This window comes from Salmo salar, chromosome ssa11 (genome assembly GCF_905237065.1).
Source record: "Salmo salar chromosome ssa11, Ssal_v3.1, whole genome shotgun sequence".
Lineage (NCBI taxonomy): Eukaryota > Metazoa > Chordata > Actinopteri > Salmoniformes > Salmonidae > Salmo > Salmo salar.
In genome coordinates this window covers 31215242-31238552 of record NC_059452.1, presented here as the reverse complement: position 1 = coordinate 31238552, position 23311 = coordinate 31215242, and the positions used below count along the sequence as shown (strand labels likewise).

General features: G+C 43.3%; 1 protein-coding gene across 1 annotated transcript in view; it reads right to left on the bottom strand.

The window, feature by feature from the left end:
• Positions 1-23311, bottom strand: part of LOC106594991 (FERM domain-containing protein 5) — a 120511-nt gene that overhangs the window by 11461 nt on the left and 85739 nt on the right. The window contains exons 2-6 of the mRNA XM_045689335.1: positions 8911-9015; positions 5467-5509; positions 5226-5304; positions 2482-2579; positions 1228-1351 (exon numbers count right to left, since the gene is read on the bottom strand). Of these exons, the coding sequence (XP_045545291.1) occupies positions 1228-1351; positions 2482-2579; positions 5226-5304; positions 5467-5509; positions 8911-9015 (449 nt within the window). The remainder of the gene's footprint in view (positions 1-1227; positions 1352-2481; positions 2580-5225; positions 5305-5466; positions 5510-8910; positions 9016-23311) is intronic.

Below are 23311 nucleotides of genomic sequence, written 5' to 3'. Positions count from 1 at the left end.
CAACATCAGTCTACTGGGACTTGACAGATTACTGTGGGGTGGGCTGTGTGATGATGGATGAAAAAGGTTCCAGCGGTGAGCTAATGATTTGTAAAGTGAATGTTGTTTCATTCATTTCAGTAAGTGAAAGATGAGAGAGACCAACACTAGAGGACAGCAGAGGTAAGATCCTGTAGGTGGTCTACAGTAGTAGAGTCTGTATATATGGATACTGCATATACTGTGAAGGGGGGAGGGGAGAGAGAGAGAGAGCCTCTTGAGGGTGATGTGATGTTCAGCTGACTGGCAGAGTTGTCCCAGGTTGCCACAAACTAATGACACAGCAGTACAGTACTAAGAAATACACACACACCCACACACACGCGCGCACACACACACACACACACACACACACACACACACACACACACACACACACACACACACACACACACACACACACACACACACACACACACACACACACACACACACACACACACACACACACACACACTCTTAAGGTCACTGCGGTCCCTTCACCCACTATCCATAAGCAGGAAGAGTTGGACAAATAGCAGCTAGGAAAATATTGTATATTCAGCATATGATGTGGATATGAAATTGCATATCTACAGCTTAGCTAGGGTCATGCATAATGTATCTCATCACAATATCTATTTTCATCATGGATGTAACATTCTATCTAGGAGAGATAGGATGATCTTGTATCAAATTAGGCCCACAATCATCATGCTGATGATGACACTATATTCAATTACAAGCGCTATGTCAAATATCATAATCATCTGGTAGAGAGAGAGAGAGAGAGAGAGAGAGAGAGAGAGAGAGAGATAGAGAGAGATAGTGAGAAAGAGAGAGAGAGACAGGGAGAGAGAGAGAGAGAGAGCAGAAAGAGAGGGAAAGAGAGAGAGAGACAGGGAGAGAGAGAGAGAGAGAGAGAGAGAGAGAGAGAGAGAGAGAGAGAGCAGAAAGAGAGGGAAAGAGAGGGAGGGAGAGAGAGAGAGAGAGCAGAAAGAGAGAGAGAGAGAGAGAGAGAGAGAGAGAGAGAGAGAGAGAGAGAGAGAGAGAGAGCAGAAAGAGAGGGAAAGAGAAGGAGGGAGGAGGCTAGTGGGATGGATGATGTCCATGTTCAGAATCAGGTGTGCATGGAGACTACAGACAGAGACTGAGTGAACTATGTGTCAAATAAAATCACAATGAGGAGTCTGACAGGTGTCACCTTACATTAGTTCTGTCTTGTGGATGTCAGAGATGCGTCTCTCCAGCTTCTCTGAGTGTTTAGGGAAGAACTGGAACTTAGAGCTGTAGCCCTCAGGATGCTTTCCAGGATCATAGTCACCAACTTCAGCTGGGGGAGGATGGAGAACACAGGAGACAACAGAAACAACTTTACCTGTGATGTCTGCAACACACAAATACATTACTGGGAAGACCTATGTAACCAATATGACATAAAGCATAGTGACCTGGCTGTTATAAACCACATGTATTGTAGTCATGGTATATGCCATCAGAGCTTCTCTTCTATATATCTGCTATAGGTTAACCAGGCTGTTCTACTGCTGTTCTTTCATGCAGCCCTGAGGTTCTGTAAGAGCCAGGCCCAGACAATCATACAATGGCGGGCTTGTCTCTGTGTGGCAGGGGAGCAGGAGAGCCAAGCCTTAAATCAGCTGCCTGAATGCCAATGAGGATGCTGCCACAGTGCTGGAGGCTACAGCCTGAGCTCTAGACCTATACCTCCACCACACTCACACACTCACATCACAATGAAAACAGTAGGTGACAGTGGTATTTTTCCATTAAGTCTTATAACAAACACCTTTATAAAACCCTCTTAGGCCTCACTCCCCCTATCTGAGATATCTACTGCAGCCCTCATCCTCCACATACAACACCCGTTCTGCCAGTCACATTCTGTTAAAGGTCCCCAAAGCACACACATCCCTGGGTCGCTCCTCTTTTCAGTTCGCTGCTGCTAGCGACTGGAACAAGCTGCAACAAACACTCAAACTGGACAGTTTTATCTCAATTTCTTAATTCAAAGACATGGACACTTACTGACAGTTGTGGCTGCTTTGTGTGATGTATTGTTGTCTCTACCTTCTTGCCCTTTGTGCTGTTGTCTGTGCCCAATAATGTTTGTACCATGTTTTGTGCTGCTACCATGTTGTGTTGCTACCATGTTGTTGTTATGTTGTGTTGCTAACATGCTGTGTTGTCATGTGTTGCTGCCTTGCTATGTTGTTGTCTTAGGTTTCTCTTTAAGTAGTGTTGTGATGTGTGTTTTGTCCTATATTTATATTGTATTTAAAAAAAGAAAAATTATCCCAGCCCCCGTCCCCGCAGGAGGCCTTTTGCCTTTTGGTAGGCCGTCAATGTAAATAAGAATTTGTTCTTAACTGACTTGCCTAGTTAAATAAAGGTTCAATAAAAAAAATAGGCAAGAAATACATGGGGTTGCTGTGGTCCATTTACCTTGTAGTATGTAGGCAGCCAACATCGCAGCATCCGACGTCTTACACAGGAGACGGCCATGGTACAGATCTCTCTTGATCTGTAGGAAGACTAGATATCTGCAAAGGAACATCAGAAACAGTGTGTTTTCTGGTCCACTCCAAACAAGCAAAGAGATGTACTGAACCTAAATGATTTGTTTCTAATTTCTTTCATTCCATTTGTAGCTCCATTTAAAGGGATGAGTGGGTCATACAGACGACCCAAGAGAGCCCTGATCTTAAATTCCCAGACGATGTTCTTCACTTAACTCTTTGTTCGTTTGTTGGTTGTTTGGAAAGGGTTTGTAGAGGAGAGTGTTTGAGATAGACAGTGTTTGGTAAAGGAAGGCCTGAGGCGAATAATGGCGCGTCTCTCTGAGTCTGTCTCTGCTCCTTCCTGCCTCTAGCCTATAGGGCCAGGAGACCATTCCATTCCCAGCTAAAGCACAGCCACTTCCACAGCCCAGCACAGAGGGGACTTCACCTTTTCTGGTCCTTCTCTTAATTGGAACCTTTTATCTCTCAGGTTGAGGAGATAGTGAAGAATTCTCTCCCTCAGAGATCTGTCGACATGAGACTCTTCTATAAAGCAGGATGATTAAATAACTTTTCCACTTCTACTAGTTTGAGTCAAACAAACAGTCCCCTGGTTGCTACTGGGTCGTTCTACACAGGATGACAAAACAACGTGGAGACGGCTTCCTCTCCAATTCAATATCAAATAGGTTAGAATCCTGCTGGAAAGTAAACGGCACAATAGATAAAACTGTCTACAGGAAACTCCATGTGTCCAGGTGTGTTAAGACATGAGAGAAAAAGAGCCATTGTCAGGGATGTTTTGGTGCAGGAATATCAGCATTCAGCAGGTTTACCAGGTTAGCAGCATAAACAATATAGTGTCTCTATGCAACATAGGCCCTTTGCCCCACGAGGAGATGAAAGGAATAAGTAATGCAATAGAGGTTTAATTCTGTGACCCAAGCTTGTTTGCGTGCTGAGTAGCCTAACCTTGCCTGAGACCTGAACACGTAAAGTCAGATAAGTCACAACTCTATACTCTGCCTTCACATCTTCTCCTCCCTGCAGAGTGCTGCTGACTTCGCCTGGTGCAACATAATACACCCTCTAGCTAATAAATATATGGAAAACCAGTCTGTGTCCCAAATGGCACCGTATCCCCTAACTAGTGCACTCCTTTTGACCAGGGCTCTGACCAAAAGTAGTGCAATATATAGAGAATAGGGGGCCATTTTGGATTCACACCAGGCTTTTAGTTCCCATCTTCCCATCATTAATACATAACCCTGTCTAGTCTCATTCAGAACCTGCTCTGTTAACCACATCCTTACCTCCTACACTGCAGTACCACCCTCCTCTTCAAATAGAACTTCACTTATCATGATCTGAGTGGATCTGAGATGATTATCTTTCACCCTGGTTCTGTCCTCTATGATTTCACATATCATCTGTGATTTAGTTATGATTTGAGGTATAATTAACTCCTCGTGATCTACTGGTTTAACTGTAGTCTTCTGTGACAGACTGTTACTTGGCCAGCACACAAGAGATGTGCTTTTGGGTTTATAGATCAGTTTAGCTGTGGTCCATGGAGAGTCCTCCTTCAGTCTTCTGGTTGAGAATGTGATTGTTATTCAGGCTCTTGCAATTCATGTGAACGTTTCATGTGAGATCAAGTTGCCTCAGACTGCAGCACCCAAGAAAACACACATTTCAGAATATCTTACCCAGCATTAATTTCACACACCAGTGCCTTATCTTCTCTAAGAGCAGTAACGCAATAAATACCATTATTAATCATACAGCAAAATGTCATAAGTGTGTGTTTGTGTGTGTGTATGTGAGTGTGTGTGTGTTTGGGTGTGTGTATGTGAGTGTGTGTGTGTCTAGTCTTTACAGAAGGTGCTGCTGGCAGCATCACCAGATGGTGGAGGATTGGGAAGCGTTCTCTCCCTCCCTAGCTCCGACTGGGGTTATGAGACAATGGGAAGCAGTGGAAAGTAAAAGGGGCTAGATTGCATCATGATGGGACTGGGGTTGCATCATGATGGGACTGGGGTTGCATCCCAAATGGCACCCTATTCCCTATATAGTGCACTACTTTTGACCAGGCTCTGGTCTTAGTGCACTACATAGGGAATAGGATGCCATTTGGACACAGACTAACTAGGTGAGGTGTGAGGAAGGCAGCCGTTCCGCCTTCCTCCTCCTTCCTCCTCCCTCTTTCCTCCTCCTTCCTCCTCCTCTACACCGTAGTTTGATTGTCAGAGATAGAGTGCCACATTGTGCAGGCAGGGTGACCTGACATTGCAGCTTAAAGAAAGAGTTATCTGGTCTAAATCCTCCTACAAACGGATTCACTGTAGGGTTTCGATACCCCTAAAATCAGCTTGTGCTCACTCATTCATGCCTGTAGTCTACCACTGATATTCTAGATGTGTGTAAAATTCAGCATCAACATCGGGAGTTTCAATCAGATGAAAGAGAGTGAATGCCCCCTGTTGGAAGAATCCAACGTCATTTGGACCAAACCAATTCTTCCAATCCATTGCACCCACTGTAGGCAAAATCCTCACTCTCTTTTCCTACCACCTATCCCTCCCTCCCTCCCGGTTGGGTTGACAGCAGTGCATGGCTGGCACTCTAGTCTCCTCTATTATAAGCCCACTCCATTCTGCCTGTCAGACTCTGTCTCTAGTCTCTTACCTTGTGATTTCCTCTTTCAGGGCAGCCGGGTCGGGAGGGTAAAACTTGACACGTAAACACATGGTGAATGGAGGCTGGGCTGGGGGGAGAGGTCACATGTTAGAACAGAGGCTTTTTATAGTAGTTACTGTGACCTAACTAGTAGTAACTGCCAACGACTCAATCACCCAATCAAATTTGGAACTGCATATCATCATGTATACTTCAATAGTCATACATGGTCATGCATTCATGTACTTACATTTCATTTGTTTGGCAATACATTTTGTAAACCCCAACCAATGCTGAAAGACAAAAACAAAAACAGATCAGTCAAAAACTGTGTTTTCTTGGCGCTAAATACCTGACTGGTATCCCTCTGCCTCTACTCTAGACATTAGTGACAGAATACGTTGTCTGATTGCTCAGTAGTTGTGCATTCTGACTTGTTGTCTAGAGCTGGAGGGCATTCTAGAACAGAACTCCACTGAGCATCCTAACGATGTGTTCTCTCTACCTCGCTGATGTTTATATTCTCTCTCTCTCTCTTTCTACTCATCCTCCTCCCTCTCTCTCTCCTCATCACCCCCCTCTCTCTCTTACCCAGTGACTCTTATAGAGATGAAAGAAAGGAAAGTGCTTTAGAGGAAGGACACTCAGAGAAACGCTTGTTGTCTGTCAGCTCATAACCATTAGGAGGAGAAAAAAACATCTCTGGTGAGTTGAACAGATGTTATCTCAATTAATCTGTATGAATAAAGGTTGAATGAAAAATGGAATACATTAATTGAGTGGGGAGGGTATGACACTACACCGGTGATACTGGCCTAGTTTGTTGATGTTCTTCATATCTCCCAGACTTCACCTGTCTCTCCCCTGGCCTCGGGGTTCTGCTCTGGAGAGGAGGGCTTGGTTGAGTGCTTCACTGATAGACTGTGACAGAGTTGTGTCTGTCAAAGCCTCATATACCCTCACTACAGTCCTTTTATCAAACCCTGAAACACTGCTCTAACTACCTGCCAATCTGCAAGGTGTATAGAAGAGACTGACAGTGAATATAGACTGGGTTAAGTACTCTGACTCTGACTGAGGAAGGCACCAGTGGCGTGTATTCATGGATGCCAAGAGAAGCAAGGCTTCCCCAAAAAATATATATATATATAGAGAAGCAAGGCTTCCCCAAAATATTGACAATATATATATATATTTTTTTTAAATGGACTATTCGCCTCTCTGTGTTTCATAATTTTCCTTCAATTTGCAAGGCTGAATGTATCTCGCTGGAGAAAGCATCCGAGTTAGCAAAACAGTGCCCCTCTGTCTCTGTATGTGTAGGCCATCTATCTGATGCTGTCTGGTCAAAAAACAGTATGACATTGTTGCCGCCTGTAGTGTTGAATGCAAGGGAAGCCAGCAAGCATTTGGCCTCCCTTCATAAAAAAGTATAAAATAACAGCCAATCAGCGTTGAAAAAAAACTGAGTGAGCTCAACTGTGAATGGTCCTGGTGCACCAAAAAAATGTGTCAAGGGAAGCCAGTTTGGATTTGGCTTCACTCCAATCACGTCACGAGAGCAATACGTCATAGACAGAAACAACTTGAATTGTTGCATCTCATGTTGTTGTCCTCCGGTGGCTAGCTAGCTAAATTATCCATGGATGGAGACAGGGATTTGGAGTTGTGGTTTTACTTAATTCTCTGTGCTGGCCAATGATGGCAATTCTGATCCAACCATAAATTCATATATGGTGCCCTGACCTGAGAGGATGGAAGTTCAATATGTAGCTAGATGTGGAAGGCTGGTGTTAACTAGCTAACGTTGCCCACGAAAGGAAGTTAGGCTAGTGAGCAAGCATTTTAGCCAGGTAGCCTAGGACAACAAAAAATAAAAGCTTGTACTGTATGACAGAGTCACAGACCGTTTCATCAACATGAAAGAGAGGAGGATGGCATTGGCATTTCTCTACAAGTAGGGTGAGTCAACATGTTTTTTCTACTTGCACGGATGCGCACACACACACACACACACACACACACACACACACACACACACACACACACACACACACACACACACACACACACACACACACACACACACACACACACACACACAGAGAAATCCGAACAGCCACATCATATTTAGCGTACGTTGATTAGACTAAATTGGATTTGGTATATTTTAGTTGTCACTGTATTAAACTAGGCATAGGTGATTTGATGAGGGTGAAATGTTGAAGTTGAAATGGTGCTGGATTAGTGGAGGCAGTTCCTGTTTTCTTTGCGACTTGCGGTAACTCTGTGGTTCTAAATCAATAGTTGTTTAGTAGTCCGAAAATGTGGGAAACATTAACTGACTTGACCATTCTGTAAGTCATGTAACTGTTTGTTACATACAATATGCTTTGTGGACTTCACAGGACAGAGGTTGTTCTCAGGTTTTGTGATGAAACAAAGGTGTGGTTGAATTTATTCTGCCACTGTCTTCTTATTGTCTCGGCCTTAGGCCTATATATCACGGTCACAAGGCATATGAACTGACAGGTTATCCAGGCTGTATCACATCCGGCCGTGATTGGGAGTCCCATAGGGCGGCGCACAATTGGCCCAGCGTCGTCCGGGTTTGGCTGGGGTAGGCCGTCATTGTAAATAACAGTTTGTTCTTAACTGACTTGCCTAGTTAAATAAAGGTTAAATACAATTATATATATATATATATATATATATATATATATATATATATATATATATTTCACATTATTGCATCAGCTCCTCAACAATGTGATTTTGACACTCGTGTTTAGAATAGATAATACTTTTAGACTGATATAATTATATGTGTACTGTAACCAATTAGTCTGTCATGGTAGAATGATGCTTTATTACACATAATGTACACCTGACAAAAGCATTTCCCACAGATCAGGGTGAGGGAATATGTTTCCAAGTAAGGTCCAGTTCAATACTCACAGTAAGAAACACCCAACAGCTCCAATCAGAGATCCTGTCCAATCTGTCTGTCTGACAGCAGATGGCTGTCTTCTTCTGGTTAGTTTATGGGCAGAAGGATGTGCTACCACTTTTCTCCATCACTCTGTCAATCCCCCTCCATCCCACCAAATGCTATTTCCTCACAACAACAACAACAACACTAGCATCTCTGAAAGTGTTGAGATAGAGACAGAACAGGAACTGATTCTGATCGGCACAGAACCATTGTTCCTCTGGGAATAGGATCTGTGTGTGTGCGGGTGTGGATGTGGGTGTGTGTATCAGGCTGTGCAGACAAGAGAGTTAACACACAGTAATGACCTCAGGCTGTGACGCAGTAGAGTATGGGGTTGGGCTCTGCTGCAGGCACACATGAAATGAGGAGAGAGAAGAGAGGGAGAAACTGTAGAAATAGCCTGCTCAGTGGTATATGTGTGCTGTCATAGGAAAGAGAGTGAGCGAAAGAAAGAAAGAAAGAAAGAAAGAAAGAAAGAAAGAAAGAAAGAAAGAAAGAAAGAAAGAAAGAAAGAAAGAAAGAAAGAAAGAAAGAAAGAGAAAAAGAGAGCGGAGAGGGAGGAAGGAAGGGAGAGAGAGTGTGAAAGTGGCAGCAAGGGAGAGGTAGTTAAGAGAGAAACAGTCAGAAAGAAAGAGAGAGACAGACATAAACAGAGAGAGAGGGATTTACCCCTCCTCCCTGTCGGGTGACACCACCCACCCTCTGTTTGTCTGGGTCCACATATCTGATGCCAAAGTAGTCCTTCTCCAGCAGGTTCAGGTGGTGACAGATGAGATCAAACAGGTACTGTCCCTTTGCATCGCGCTGTAACACATAAGAAAACACTACATGAATAACTCTGAGGAGAGACAACTACTGTCACCAATGTAGGGGTGACAGAGGTGACAACCAGGTAGAGGAGATACCAGGTAATGCATCTCGCTGTACAACCGTGAAAAACAACACTAGTTAGTAATGTAGGGGTGACAGTGGTTGGTAGCCAGGCAACGACACAGACAGTGACTGACAAAGAGCTAAGGAGGAGAGGGTGAAAACATGAACAGACACCATGTACAAAGATTTTGGGCTCAAAAGAAATGAGATTTCAATAACACCAGAACATGGTTAATATTTCACCAACCCTGGGGACATATCTGAGGAGAATCAAATATTAATATGCAGAAACAGCCATCTGTGATGTCTCGCTGAAATCTCTACTGCAGAGGAAAAGACATGATGGAGAGAAGCAGTACGGAGAGGTAGACAAGGTGGAAAATGGAGTGGAAGTGGAGCAATGTACACCTGGTGCAGACAGCAATGAGGAGGAAATGTAGAGAGTGAGAAATTCAATTGGCCCTTCAGTGGAGTGCTGTGAGTGGGAAATGGAATAGGCCCTGCTGTGCAGTGCAGTGCAGTGCATGAGAAATGGAATGGAACCTGTAGTGCAGTGCAGCGCATGACAAATGGAATGGTCCCGCTACTGTAGACTTTTCAGAGAGCGAGAAATGGAATATGCTCTGCTGCTTGCTGCCTGCTCAGGCATAGGTGGTCACTGGGTGACTGGGCTCAGCCCCAGCCTGTCTGATGATGCAATCAGTATCCACCTCAGCCCCAGCCTGTCTGAAGATGTAATCAGTATCCACCTCAGCCCCAGCCTGTCTGATGATGCAATCAGTATCCACCTCAGCCCCAGCCTGTCTGATGATGCAATCAGTATCCACCTCAGCCCCAGCCTGTCTGATGGTGTAATCAGTATCCACCTCAGCCAGTCTGATGATGCAATCAGTATCCACCTCAGCCCCAGCCTGTCTGATGATGTAATCAGTATCCACCTCAGCCCCAGCCTGTCTGATGATGCAATCAGTATCCACCTCAGCCCCAGCCTGTCTGATGATGCAATCAGTATCCACCTCAGCCCCAGCCTGTCTGATGATGTAATCAGTATCCACCTCAGCCAGTCTGATGATGCAATCAGTATCCACCTCAGCCCCAGCCTGTCTGATGATGTAATCAGTATCCACCTCAGCCCAGCCTGTCTGATGATGCAATCAGTATCCACCTCAGCCCAGCCTGTCTGATGATGTAATCAGTATCCACCTCAGCCCCAGCCAGTCTGATGCTGCAGTCAGTCACTCTATGCCAGGTCTGGCAATTATTTTCCATGGAGGGCGATATTTTTGCCATCGCGGGCCAGAATCATATTACAGGATTATACATCATGTGTATGACTGTGTTGACAGATATATGTACTGTAAACCACATCCAGATATGCTACTTATTTAACTGTTTTAACATGCACAGAAATAAACCACATCCATGTTCTCCTTTTGGTAGGTATTTTCATTATTAAACATGCAATGAACTACACGGAGGGAAAAGTACCGTTTCTGACGTCGCTATGCGAAGGATTGCAGAGAGGTGAGTCAGTATGAGATGATATGTGCCTTGACTTGTTATATTTCATCACTGAAAATGTCTGTTCACATACAGTGGCTTGCGAAAGTATTCACCCCCTTGGCATTTTTCCTATTTTGTTGCCGCACAAACTGGAATTAAAATAGATTTTTGGGGGGTTTGTATCCTTTGATTTACACAACACTTTGAAGATGCAAAACGAAATGTGAAACAAAGTAGAAATAAGACAAAAAAACTGAAAACTTGAGCGTGCATAACTATTCACCCCCCCAAAGTCAATACTTTGTAGAGACACCTTTTGCAGCAATTACAGCTGCAAGTCTCTTGGGTATGTCTCTATAAGCTTGGCACATCTAGCCACTGGGAATTTTGCCCATTCTTCAAGGCAAACTGCTCCAGCTCCTTCAAGTTGGTTGGGTTCCGCTGGTGTACAGCAATCTTTAAGTCATACCACAGATTCTCAATTGGATTGAGGTCTGGGCTTTGACTAGGTCATTCCAAGACATTTAAATGTTTCCCCTTAAACCACTCAAGTGTTGCTTCAGCAGTATGCTTAGGGTCATTGTCCTGGTGAACTTCCGTCCCAGTCTCAAATCTCTGGAAGACTGAAACAGGTTTCCCTCAAGAATCTCCCTGTATTTAGCGCCATTCATCATTCCTTCAATTCTGACCAGTTTCCTAGTCCCTGCCGATGAAAAACATCCCCACAGCATGATGCTGCCACCACCATGCTTTACTGTGGGGATGGTCTTCTAGGGGTGATGAGAGGTGTTGGGTTTGCGCCAGACATAGTGTTTTCCTTGATGGCCAAAAAGCTCAATTTTAGTCTCATCTGACCAGAGTACCTTCTTCCATATGTTTGGGGAGTCTCCCACATGACATGTCTTTTGGCGAACACCAAATGTGTTTTCTTATGTTGTTCTTTAAGCCATGGCTTTTTTCTGGCCAGTCTTCCGTAAAACCCAGCTCTGTGGAGTGTATGACTTAAAATGGTCCTATGGACCACACAAGTGCAATCTAAGTATTTATTTATTTATTTAACTAATTATGTGACTTCTGAAGGTAAATGGTTGAACCAGATCTTTTTTAGGGGCTTCATTGCAACGGGGATGAATACATACAGTTGAAGTCGGAAGTTTACATACACTTAGGTTGGAGTCATTAAAACTAATTTTTTCAACCACTCCACACATTTCTTGTTAACAAACTATAGTTTTGGTAAGTCAGTTAGGACATCTACATTGTGCATGACACAAGTCATTTTTCCAACAATTGTTTACAGACAGATTATTTCACTTATAACTCCCTGTATCACAATTCCAGTGCGTCAGAAGTTTACATAGTGTTGACTGTGCCTTTAAACAGCTTGGAAAATTCCAGAAAATGACGTCATGGCTTTAGAAGCTTCTGATAGGCTAATTGACATCATTTGAGTCAATTGGAGGTGTACCTGTGGATGTATTTCAAGGCCTACCTTCAAACTCAGTGCTTCTTTGCTTGACATCATGGGAAAATCTAAAGAAATCAGCCAAGACCTCAGAAAAAAATTGTAGACCTCCACAAGTCTGGTTCATCCTTGTGAGCAATTTCCAAACGCCTGAAGGTACCACGTTCATCTGAACAAACAATAGTACACAAGGATAAACAACATGGGACCACGCAGCCGTCATACCGCTCAGGAAGGAGACGCGTTGTCTCCTAGAGATGAATGTACTTTGGTGTGAAAAGTGCAAATCAATCCCAGAACAACAGCAAATTACCTTTTGAAGATGCTGGAGGAAACAGGTACAAAATTATCTATATCCACTGTAAAATGAGTCCTATATCGACAACCTGAAAGGCCGCTCAGCAAGGAAGAAGCCACTGCTCCAAAACCGCCATAAAAAAGACAGACTACGGTTTGCAACTGCACATGGGGACAAAGATCGTACTTTTTGGAGAAATTACCTCTGGTCTGATGAAACAAAAATAGAACTGTTTGGCCATAATGACCATCACTATGTTTGGAGGATAAAGGAGGAAGCTTGCAAGCTGAAGAACACCATCCCAACCGTGAAGCACGGGGGTGGCATCATGTTGTGGGGGTGCTTTGCTGCAGAAGGGACTGGTGCACTTCACAAATTAGATGGCATCATGAGGAAAGGAAAATGATGTGGATATATTGAAGCAACATCTCAAGACATCAGTCAGGAAGTTAAAGCTTGGTCGCAAATGGGTCTTCCAAATGCACAATGACCCCAAGCACACTTCCAAAGTTGTGGCAAAATGGCTTAAGGACAACAAAGTCAAGGTATTGGAGTGGCCATCACAAAGCCCTGACCTCAATCCTATAGCAAATTTGTGGGCAGGACTGAAAAAGCGTGTGCGAGCAAGGAGGCCTACAAACCCGACTCAGTTACACCAGCTCTGTGAGGAGGAATGGGCCAAAATTCACCCAACTTATTGTGGGAAGCTTGTGGAACACTACCCGAAACGTTTGACCCAAGTTAAACAATGTAAAGGCAATGCTACCAAATACTAATTGAGTGTATGTAAACTTCTGACCCACTGGGAATGTGATGAAAGAAACACAAGCTGAAATAAATCATTCTCTCTACTATTATTCTGACATTTCACATTCTTAAAATAAAGTGGTGATCCTAACTGACCTAAGACAGGGAATTTTTACTAGGATTAAATGTCAGGAATTGTGAAAAACTGAGTTTAAATGTATTTGGCTAAGGTGTATGTAAACTTCCGACTTCAACTGTATACACGCTTGCATACCACTTTTCAGTTTTTTATTTTTGAGAATTTTTTGAAACAAGTTATTTTTTTCATTTCACTTCACCAATTTGGACTATTTTGTGTATGCCCATTACATTAAATCCAAATAAAAATATATTTAAATTACAGGTTGTAATGCAACAAAATAGGAAAAACGCCAAGGGGGATGAATAATTTTGCAAAGCACTGTACATAGGTTGACCCAAAAAGTACAAACATCTTCTGAGCATGACTCCTAATCTTTGGAAAGTTTTATTAATTGAGAGATCTATAGAACCTTGTCTGTGACATTGTTTTGAATAGTTCTCCAATCACTGCATCAGACTGAAGATGGATAAGATCAAGTTGCAGGTCAGTGGGAGCATTATCCACATACTTCTCTCCCTGGTCATCTGACAGGGAACAGATTAGTAGTGTCGGAAGGTGGGTGAGATAGTTGGCTTCTACTTGGCGGGTCAGGAGGAGTAATTATCCCTTGAAGGCTTTGACAAGGCTGAACATCTGATGTGCAAAAAGGCCTTCCCTTGTAGTTTGGAATTCAGTTCATTCATGAGAGGCATGATGTCCACGGTGAAGGCAAAATCAGCCAACCATTCTTTATCTTGCAGTTGAGGGAAATCCACATATTTTTCTTTCATTTGCAAAAACTCAGCAATTTCCGACTTCCGGTCCCACACCCTTATAAGCACCTTCCCCAAACTCAGCCATCTCACATTTGGGAGGTAGGGGAGATCTGTATGACCAGACTCTGTCTCTCCCAACAGTGAGACAAACTGCCTGTGGTTTAAAGATTTTGCTCTTATGAAGTTTACCACTTTAGTGACTGTATCCACAACATGGCTCATTTTCAGAACACATTTACCGAGCACCCCCTGATGAATAATGTAATGCAGGAAAATAATTTTCTGATCTGGGTTCAGCTCAGCTACATGATCTTGTATCCTTTTCAAAAGGCAAACGTTTTTTCCTGTCAAGTTTGGGCACCCATCAGTGGTCATACTGGATAACTTTTCAAAACTCTCAGCTTTGCCACACACTTATTAACCTCCTCCAATAAATCTTTCCCTGTGGTTGTGCTCTTCATTGACAGCACTGAAGCAAGCTCCTCTATAATTTCAAAGTCTGGGGTTATGCCTCTGAAGAATATCAACAACTGCGCCATGTCATGTGTTCGGCCCAATGTCCGTCTTGACAGGGAAACATTTTCAAACAACTCTTTCTTGTCGGGGCAAAGTATTGCTGTAGAGTCAATTAAACATTCTTTAATGAATTCACCCTCAGCGAATGGTTTGCTATATTTCACAATTTTGTGGGACAGTATGGCTAGCTATGGCTAGCTCTCGCAATTCCGTCATTTGATGAATGCAGTTTTGTGAAAAGTCCTTGCTGCTTTTGCAACAGAGAAAGCAACTCTTTTGATGCACTTGCCCTCTGCTCAGAAGACATATTCCTATAATTCTCTGCATGCTTCGTCTGGAAGTGTCGGGACAAGTTGTAGTCTTTCAAGACGGCGATGCTCTCTTTGCACACTAAGCACACAGCTTTCCCTGATTCCTCAATAAATAAATATTTCAATGTCCACTCTTGCTGGAACACCCTACATTCATTGTCTACTTTCCTTTTTTTTAATCTTTGAAAAACTCATTTTTGCACAATTTCGAGCTAGCTACTATTTGTAACTCTGACGTGTGTCAGCCTGTCTGTCACTGTCTGTCCTCATGCAATTGTTATTTATAGGTGCCTTCAAAATAAATGTCCCACAAGCGGTGAGTATTAAATCATAACACAAAGGCGGGTATTCATTGGGCTTTTCATTTGAATAACAAATACTTTTTTCAAAACTTTACTATAGCAAATTCTCTACGTGATCTGAGCATGATTCCGTGGGCCGTATTGAATCAGGTCGCGGGCCACATACGGGCCCGGGCCGGCCTTTGCCCAGGCCTGATCTAGGCCCTGGTGCGTTGATTAGTGCGGACAGCTGGGACAGTCACAGGTGGGGCCTTTCTACTCCCTCTGTACCTTCTAGCCAATGTCACTGACATTCTACACCATGTAAAGCTTCCCAATTGTGCACTTCGAAGGGCATTGATTAATGCCTGCTAACGCAGCAGCCCGCTACAGTACAGCCCAGCAGTAGTATGTGGCCCAGCATGGAGACAGCTGTGTTTAGTGGCAGCTAAAACTCACACACTCTACTCTACTGTAATATGAATGACCCAGGCCTAGTAATATGAATGGCCCAGTCCCAGTAATATGAATGACCCAGGCCAAGTAATATGAATGGCCCAGGCCCAGTAATATGAATGGCCCAGGCCCAGTCATATGAATGACCCAGGCCCAGTCATATGAATGACTCAGGCCCAGTAATATGAATTACCCAGGCCCAGTAATATGAATTGCCCAGGCCCAGTAATATGAATGGCCCAGGCCCAGTCATATGAATGGCCCAGGCCCAGTAATATGAATGACCCAGGCCCAGTCATATGAATGACTCAGGCCCAGTAATATGAATTACCCAGGCCCAGTATATGAATGGCCCAGGCCCAGTAATATGAATGACCCAGGCCCAGTAATATGAATGGCCCAGGTCCAGTAATATGAATGGCCCAGGCCCAGTAATATGAATGGCCCAGGCCCAGTAATATGAAATACCCAGGCCCAGTAATATGAATTACCCAGGCCCAGTATATGAATGGCCCAGGCCCAGTAATATGAATGGCCCAGGCCCAGTAATATGAATGGCCCAGTAATAAGAATGGCCCAGTTTACCACCATAAAACACATCAGCAGGGCTGAGGCTGGCATCTGGCAAAGCCCTAGGTGACTGTATGGCTCAGTGTTAGCGCTGAGGATGCATCACAAATGGCGCCATACTCACTATATAGTGCACAACTTTTGACCAGAACCATATAGGGAATAGTGTGCTATTTGGTACGCAGACAGAATGTTCTGAATGTTAACGCTGGCTAGCACCACAGAAGCCTGACCTTTTCCAGTCTCTCTATGGGATCTCACATCCACTGGCTACTGTCTCTGTCCAGTATGTCACCGTCACAGCAGCTATACCACACAAGCTGAGGACTATCCTCTACGACACGAAGCGCTGACTCGCACTCCCTCTCTAATTAATCACAGTGTGTGTGATGTCATTTATGGCAACTGTGTTTACTGAAAGACAACAAAACACAGAGCCATTTATCACAACAGGTCTGAACATTTAGGAATGAAATGAACCCAAACACAGGCATTCATTCATTAGACTAATCCTAGGTTTTGTCCCAAATGGCTCCCTATTCCCTTTATTGTGCACTACTACTATACAGAGAATATGGTGCCATTTTGGATGCACTCAACAATCTCTGTCCCTCACCAGGAACAACAACACTTTACATATTTAGCAGACACTCTTATCAAGAGCAATTGGGTTAAGTGCCTTGTTCAAGGGCAAATTGACATATTTTTCACATAGGGGATTCAAACCAGCAACCTTTCAGTTACTGGCACTACACTCTTAACCACTAGGCTACCTGTCACCATTAGCACTTAGCAGTCACTAAGCAGCTTAAATACTGTATTATGGCTACATAAGCACCACTGCACATTACACGTACATACAGCTGACCTCAACTTGTACTGAATGTATACATTGCATATTGATGAGATAAATTCAACTTTAAAAAGTTGAGAGCAGCACCCCTGGAACAGAAACAGCAGTACTGAAACAGGGCTGAAGACAATGACTGTATATATTAGACGACTGAAGCAGGGCTGAAGACAATGACTGTATATATTAGACGACTGAAGCAGGGCTGAAGACAATGACTGTATATATTAGAGGACTGAAGCAGGGCTGAAGACAATGACTGTATATATTAGAGGACTGAAGCAGGGCTGAAGACAATGACTGTATATATTAGAGGACTGAAGCAGGGCTGAAGACAATGACTGTATATATTAGAGGACTGAAGCAGGGCTGAAGACAATGACTGTATATATTATAGGACTGAAGCAGGGCTGAAGACAATGACTGTATATATTAGAGGACTGAAGCAGGGCTGAAGACAATGACTGTATATATTATAGGACTGAAGCAGGGCTGAAGACAATGACTGTATATATTATAGGACTGAAGCTAAAGCGTATTGATCCGATGCAAAGCAAAGCGGTCTCTGATGTCCCTATGGGAATAAGCCCAGAGACGAGCTACTGTGGAGGAACAAAAACTATGTAGGAAAATGCTGTATTGTACAATATAGATTTATGGGGAGTGTGGATATGTTATGTTAATGCAGAGTACCATGTTTTGGTACAGCATTCCACTGCTTTGCTCTACCACCTACCATCTATGACCTACCATCTACCACCTACCACCTACCATCTACTACCTACCATCTACCACCTACCATCTACCTACACCATCATCTCCACTTTACTGTTGAACATAGCAGATATGTTAATACAGAGAGGATGGGGTTAAAGAAGGTTTAATGAGTGAGGTTTAATCAGAGATAATGGATGCATCTCATCTCAGAATGAACAAAGGAAAGCTACTGATGACTTTCAATGTGGCATCTTCATTGTATAGTATGGACTTATTATGAGCTTCATTCAGTGTGTGTGTGTGTGTTTGTGCATGCCTGCATGCATTTGTGTGTGTGTGTGTGAGTGTGCGTGTGTGTGTGTGTGTGTGTAGTGCAAGTAACACATACAGTATTTCTTATTTCTTCTCTACCCACTTTCTAATCTACAGAACACCATTACTGCCAGTGAATAACACCACCCACTTTCTAATCTACAGAACACCATTACTGCCAGTGAATAACACCACCCACTTTCTAATCTACAGAACACCATTACTGCCAGTGAATAACACCACCCACTTTCTAATCTACAGAACACCATTACTGCCAGTGAATAACACCACCCACTTTCTAATCTACAGAACACCATTACTGCCAGTGAATACGACCACCCACTTTCTAATCTACAGAACACCATTACTGCCAGTGAATACGACCACCCACTTTCTAATCTACAGAACACCATTACTGCCAGTGAATAACACCACCCACTTTCTAATCTACAGAACACCATTACTGCCAGTGAATATGACCACCCACTTTCTAATCTACAGAACACCATTACTGCCAGTGAATACGACCACCCACTTTCTAATCTACAGAACACCATTACTGCCAGTGAATAACACCACCCACTTTCTAATCTACAGAACACCATTACTGCCAGTGAATATGACCACCCACTTTCTAATCTACAGAACACCATTACTGCCAGTGAATACGACCACCCACTTTCTAATCTACAGAACACCATTACTGCCAGTGAATATGACCACCCACTTTCTAATCTACAGAACACTATTACTGCCAGTGAATACGACCACCCACTTTCTAATCTACAGAACACAATTACTGCCAGTGAATAACACCACCCACTTTATAATCTACAGAACACCATTACTGCCAGTGAATAACACCACCCACTTTCTAATCTACAGAACACCATTACTGCCAGTGAATACGACCACCCACTTTCTAATCTACAGAACACAATTACTGCCAGTGAATAACACCACCCACTTTATAATCTACAGAACACCATTACTGCCAGTGAATAACACCACCCACTTTCTAATCTACGGAACACCATTACTGCCAGTGAATATGACCACCCACTTTGTAATCTACAGAACACCATTACTGCCAGTGAATATGACCACCCACTTTCTAATCTACAGAACACCATTACTGCCAGTGAATATGACCACCCACTTTCTAGGAGTAACTGAGCTTCACTCCAGTAAATTCATCAGCTACTTTTTAACCTCTTGTCGTTCGCCTAGGATAGGGGGCGCTACAGCGATTTTTGAAAAAAATTCGTGCCCATTTTAAACGGCCTCCTACTCAAACTCAGAAGCTAGGATATGCATATAATTAATACGTGTGGATAGAAAACACCCTAAAGTTTCTAAAACTGTTTGAATGGTGTCTGTGAGTATAACAGAACTCATATGGCAGTCAAAACCCCGAGACCGATCGTAACAGGAAGTGGAATTCTGAATTGCGGACTCAACTTCATCAGTTTGCCTGTAAATCACACAGTGAGCAATGGTTCATTGAGCACTTCCTATTGCTTCCACTAAATGTCCCCAGTCTTTACAAAGTGATTTGAGCCTTCTACTGTGAAAACTGAATGAATGAGACGCAGTGGAACGTGGTCACACGGAGAGGGCCATCACCATTATGACGCCGGCGCCCCTGGCTACCCTCCCCTTTCAAAACGTTTTGAAACACAATGCAATCATCCCCCTTGAATCTTATTGGAGCTGTGGTTGAAAAAGGCCCTAAAGATTTATGTTATACAACGTTTGACATGTTTGAACGAACCTAAATAAAATAAAAAATGAATTTTTTCGAAAGTGGAGTCCCGCGCACGACGGAACTTTTGGTGCAGCCTTCAGAACGCGCTAACAAGAACAAGCTATTGGAACATAAAGGATTAACTTTTTCGAACGAAAATACATTTGTTGTGGACCTGGGATTCCTAGAAGTGCTTTCTGATGAAGATAATCAAAGGTAAGGGATTATTGACAATAGTATACAAGACTAGATTTGATATGCGATTGTTCCAAGATGGCGCTGACCTGTAACGGTAGCCTATTTTTCTGAATATCGCATCCACTTTTATCGCAAAGTGTGATTACCCAGTAAAGTTATTTTTAAATCTGGCATTACAGGTGCTTTCAAGAGATATTAATCTATAAATCTTAGAATGACAATATTACATTTTAAAAATGTTTTCGAATAGTAATTTAGTAAATTGTAGCGCTGTTTCACCGGATGCATTTGAGGGAAAATAGTTAGTCAACGTTACGTGCCGATGTAAAATGCTGTTTTTATATATAAATATGAACTTTATCGAACAAAAGAATGCATGTATTGTGTAACATGATGTCCTAGGGGTGTCATCTGATGAAGATTGTCAAAGGTTAGTGCTGCATTTAGCTGTTTTTTGGTTATTTGTGATGCATGTGGTTGGTCGGAAAATGGCTATGTGGCTACTTTTACGATATACTCCTCTAACATAATCTAATGTTTTGCTTTTGCTGTAAAGCCTTTTTGAAATCGGACAACGTGGTTCGATTCAGGAGAGGTGTATCTATAAAACGATATAACATAGTCCTATATTTGAAAAAATATATATATTACATTTCGTTATGCTAATGGCGATAGGATATTTCGCTGGATGTCCCGACCAGGGGTTAATCACACTGGCTGGCCCGCTTAGCACTGTTAGAACGTTTTCCTAATAGCCATCACACTCTAATTACCAACCAAGAATAAAAGGCTTTCGCTTTAGGAAGTAAACTGCTGCAGTCTTGGGTTCAAATACTATTCGAAATAATTTCAAATACTTAATCTGGGTTTGATTGAGCTTGACTGGCGTAATGCAACAATGCAAGAGCCCCAAAACATCAAACGCCACACCTCTGGAACTCCAGGCAAGCTACATAAAACGCTAAAAGTATTTGAAAGGTTTCAAATACTATTTGAACCCACGTTTAAGCTACAGTACTGTGTCTCCACGCAGAGACCTTGACTTACTGGGAGAGATAGAGAGTCCCCTAAGCCAGCTGGTCCTGGGGCTCTGTTCACAAACACAAACAGACCCCACAGAGCTCCAGGACAGCAACACAATTAGACCCAACCAAATCAGGCAGGGTCTACAGACAATCACGGATTACAAAAAGAAAACCAGTCCTGTCGCGGACATCGACGTCTTGCGACCAGACAAATTAAACAACTTATTTGCTCGCTTTGAGGACAATACAGTGCCACTGACACGGCCCGCTACCAAAGCCTGTGGGCTCTCCTTCACCGTGGCCGATAAGAGTAAAACTTTTAAACGTGTTAACCCTCGCAAGGCTGCCGGCGCAGACGGCATCCCTAGCCGCGTCCTCAGAGCATGAGCAGACCAGCTGGCTGTTGTGTTTACAGACATATTCAATCAATCCCTATCCCAGTCTGCTGTCCCCACATGCTTCAAGATGGCCACCATTGTTCCTGTTCCCAAGAAAGCTAAGATAACTGAACTACATGACTATCGCCCCGTAGCACTCACTTGTCTCATCATGAAGTGCTTTGAGAGACTAGTCAAGGATCACCCTACCTGATACCCTAGACCCACTCCAATTTGCTTACCGCCCCAATAGGTCCAGAGACGACGCAATCGCCATCACACTGCACACTGCCCTAACCCATCTGGACAAGAAGAATACCTATGTAAGAATGCTGTTCATTGACTACAGCTCAGCATTTAACACCATAGTACCCTCCAAACTCGTCATTAAGCTCGAGACCCTGGGTCTCGACCCCGCCCTGTGCACATGGGTCCTGGACCTTGACGGGCCTCCCCAAGGTGATGAAGGTAGGAAACAACATCTCTACCACACTGATCCTCAACACTGGGGCCCCACAAGGGTGTGTTCTCAGCCCTCTCCTGTACTTCCTGTTCACCCATGACTGCGTGACTCCAACTCAATCTTCAAGATACTACAGTGGGAGGCTTGATTATCAACAACGTTGAGACAGCCAACAGGGAGGAGGTGAGGGCACTCGGAGTGGGGTGTCAGGAAAATAACCGCTCATTCAGTGCCAACAAAACGAAGGAGATGATCGTGGCAACAGCGCCTCTTCAACCTCAGGAGGCTGAAGAAACTTGGCTTGTCACCTAAAACACTCACAAACTTTTACAGATGCACAATCGAGAGCATCCTGTCGGGCTGTATCAACGCCTGGTACGGCAACTACACCGCCCTCAACCGCAAGACTCTCCAGATGGTAGTGAGGTCTGCACAACGCATCACCGGGGGCAAAATACCTGCCCTCCAGGACACCTACACCACCCGATGTCACAGGAAGGCCAAAAAGATCATCAAGGACAACAACCATCCAAGCCACTGCCTGTTCACCCCGCTATCATCCAGAAGGCTAAGTCAGTACAGGTGCATCGAGAGACTGAAAAACAGCTTCTATCTCAATGCCATCAGACTGTTAAACAGCCATCATCACTAACATAGAGGCTTCTGCCAACATACAGACTCAAATCTCTGGCCACTTTAATAAATGTAATAAATGGATTTAATAAAGGTATCTCTAGTCACTTTAAATAACGGCCCTTTAAGAATGTTTACATATCCTACATTTCTCATCTCATATGTATATACTGTATTTTATATCATCTACTGCATCTTACCTATGCCACATGGCCATCGCTCATCCATATATTTATATGTACATACTCTTATTCCATCCCTTTACATTTGTGTGTATTAGGTAGTTGTTGTAGAATTGTTAAATTACTTGTTAGATACTACTGCACTGTCGGAACTAGAAGCATAAGCATTTCGCTACACTCGCATTAAGATCTGCTACTCATGTGTATGTGACCAATAAAATCTGATAAGATTTGATTTGACAACACTGTAAATAGACAAAATATGACATTTGAAATGTCTTTATTCTTTTTTAACTTTTGTGAGTGTAATGTTTACTGTTCATTTTTTATTGTTTATTTCACTTTTGTTTATTATCTATTTCACTCGCTTTGGCGATATAGACATGTTTCACATGCAAATAAAGCCACTTAAATTGAAATTGAGAGAGCGAGCGAGGGAGAGAGATTATGATTGTATTGTCATGTCCCCTTCTCCAAGCCGGGATGTTACTGGGGACATTATTAATGCCAGGCAATTTGATTTAGCTCCCTGGGCCGTTTCTGTGGCTGCATCCCAAATGGAACTGTCTTCCCTACATAGTGCAGTACTTTTGGGCAGGGGCCTTTGGGCCATGGTCAAAAGTAGTGAACTATATAGGAAATAGAGTGCCTTTTGGGACGCACCCTGAGTCGCTCTGTG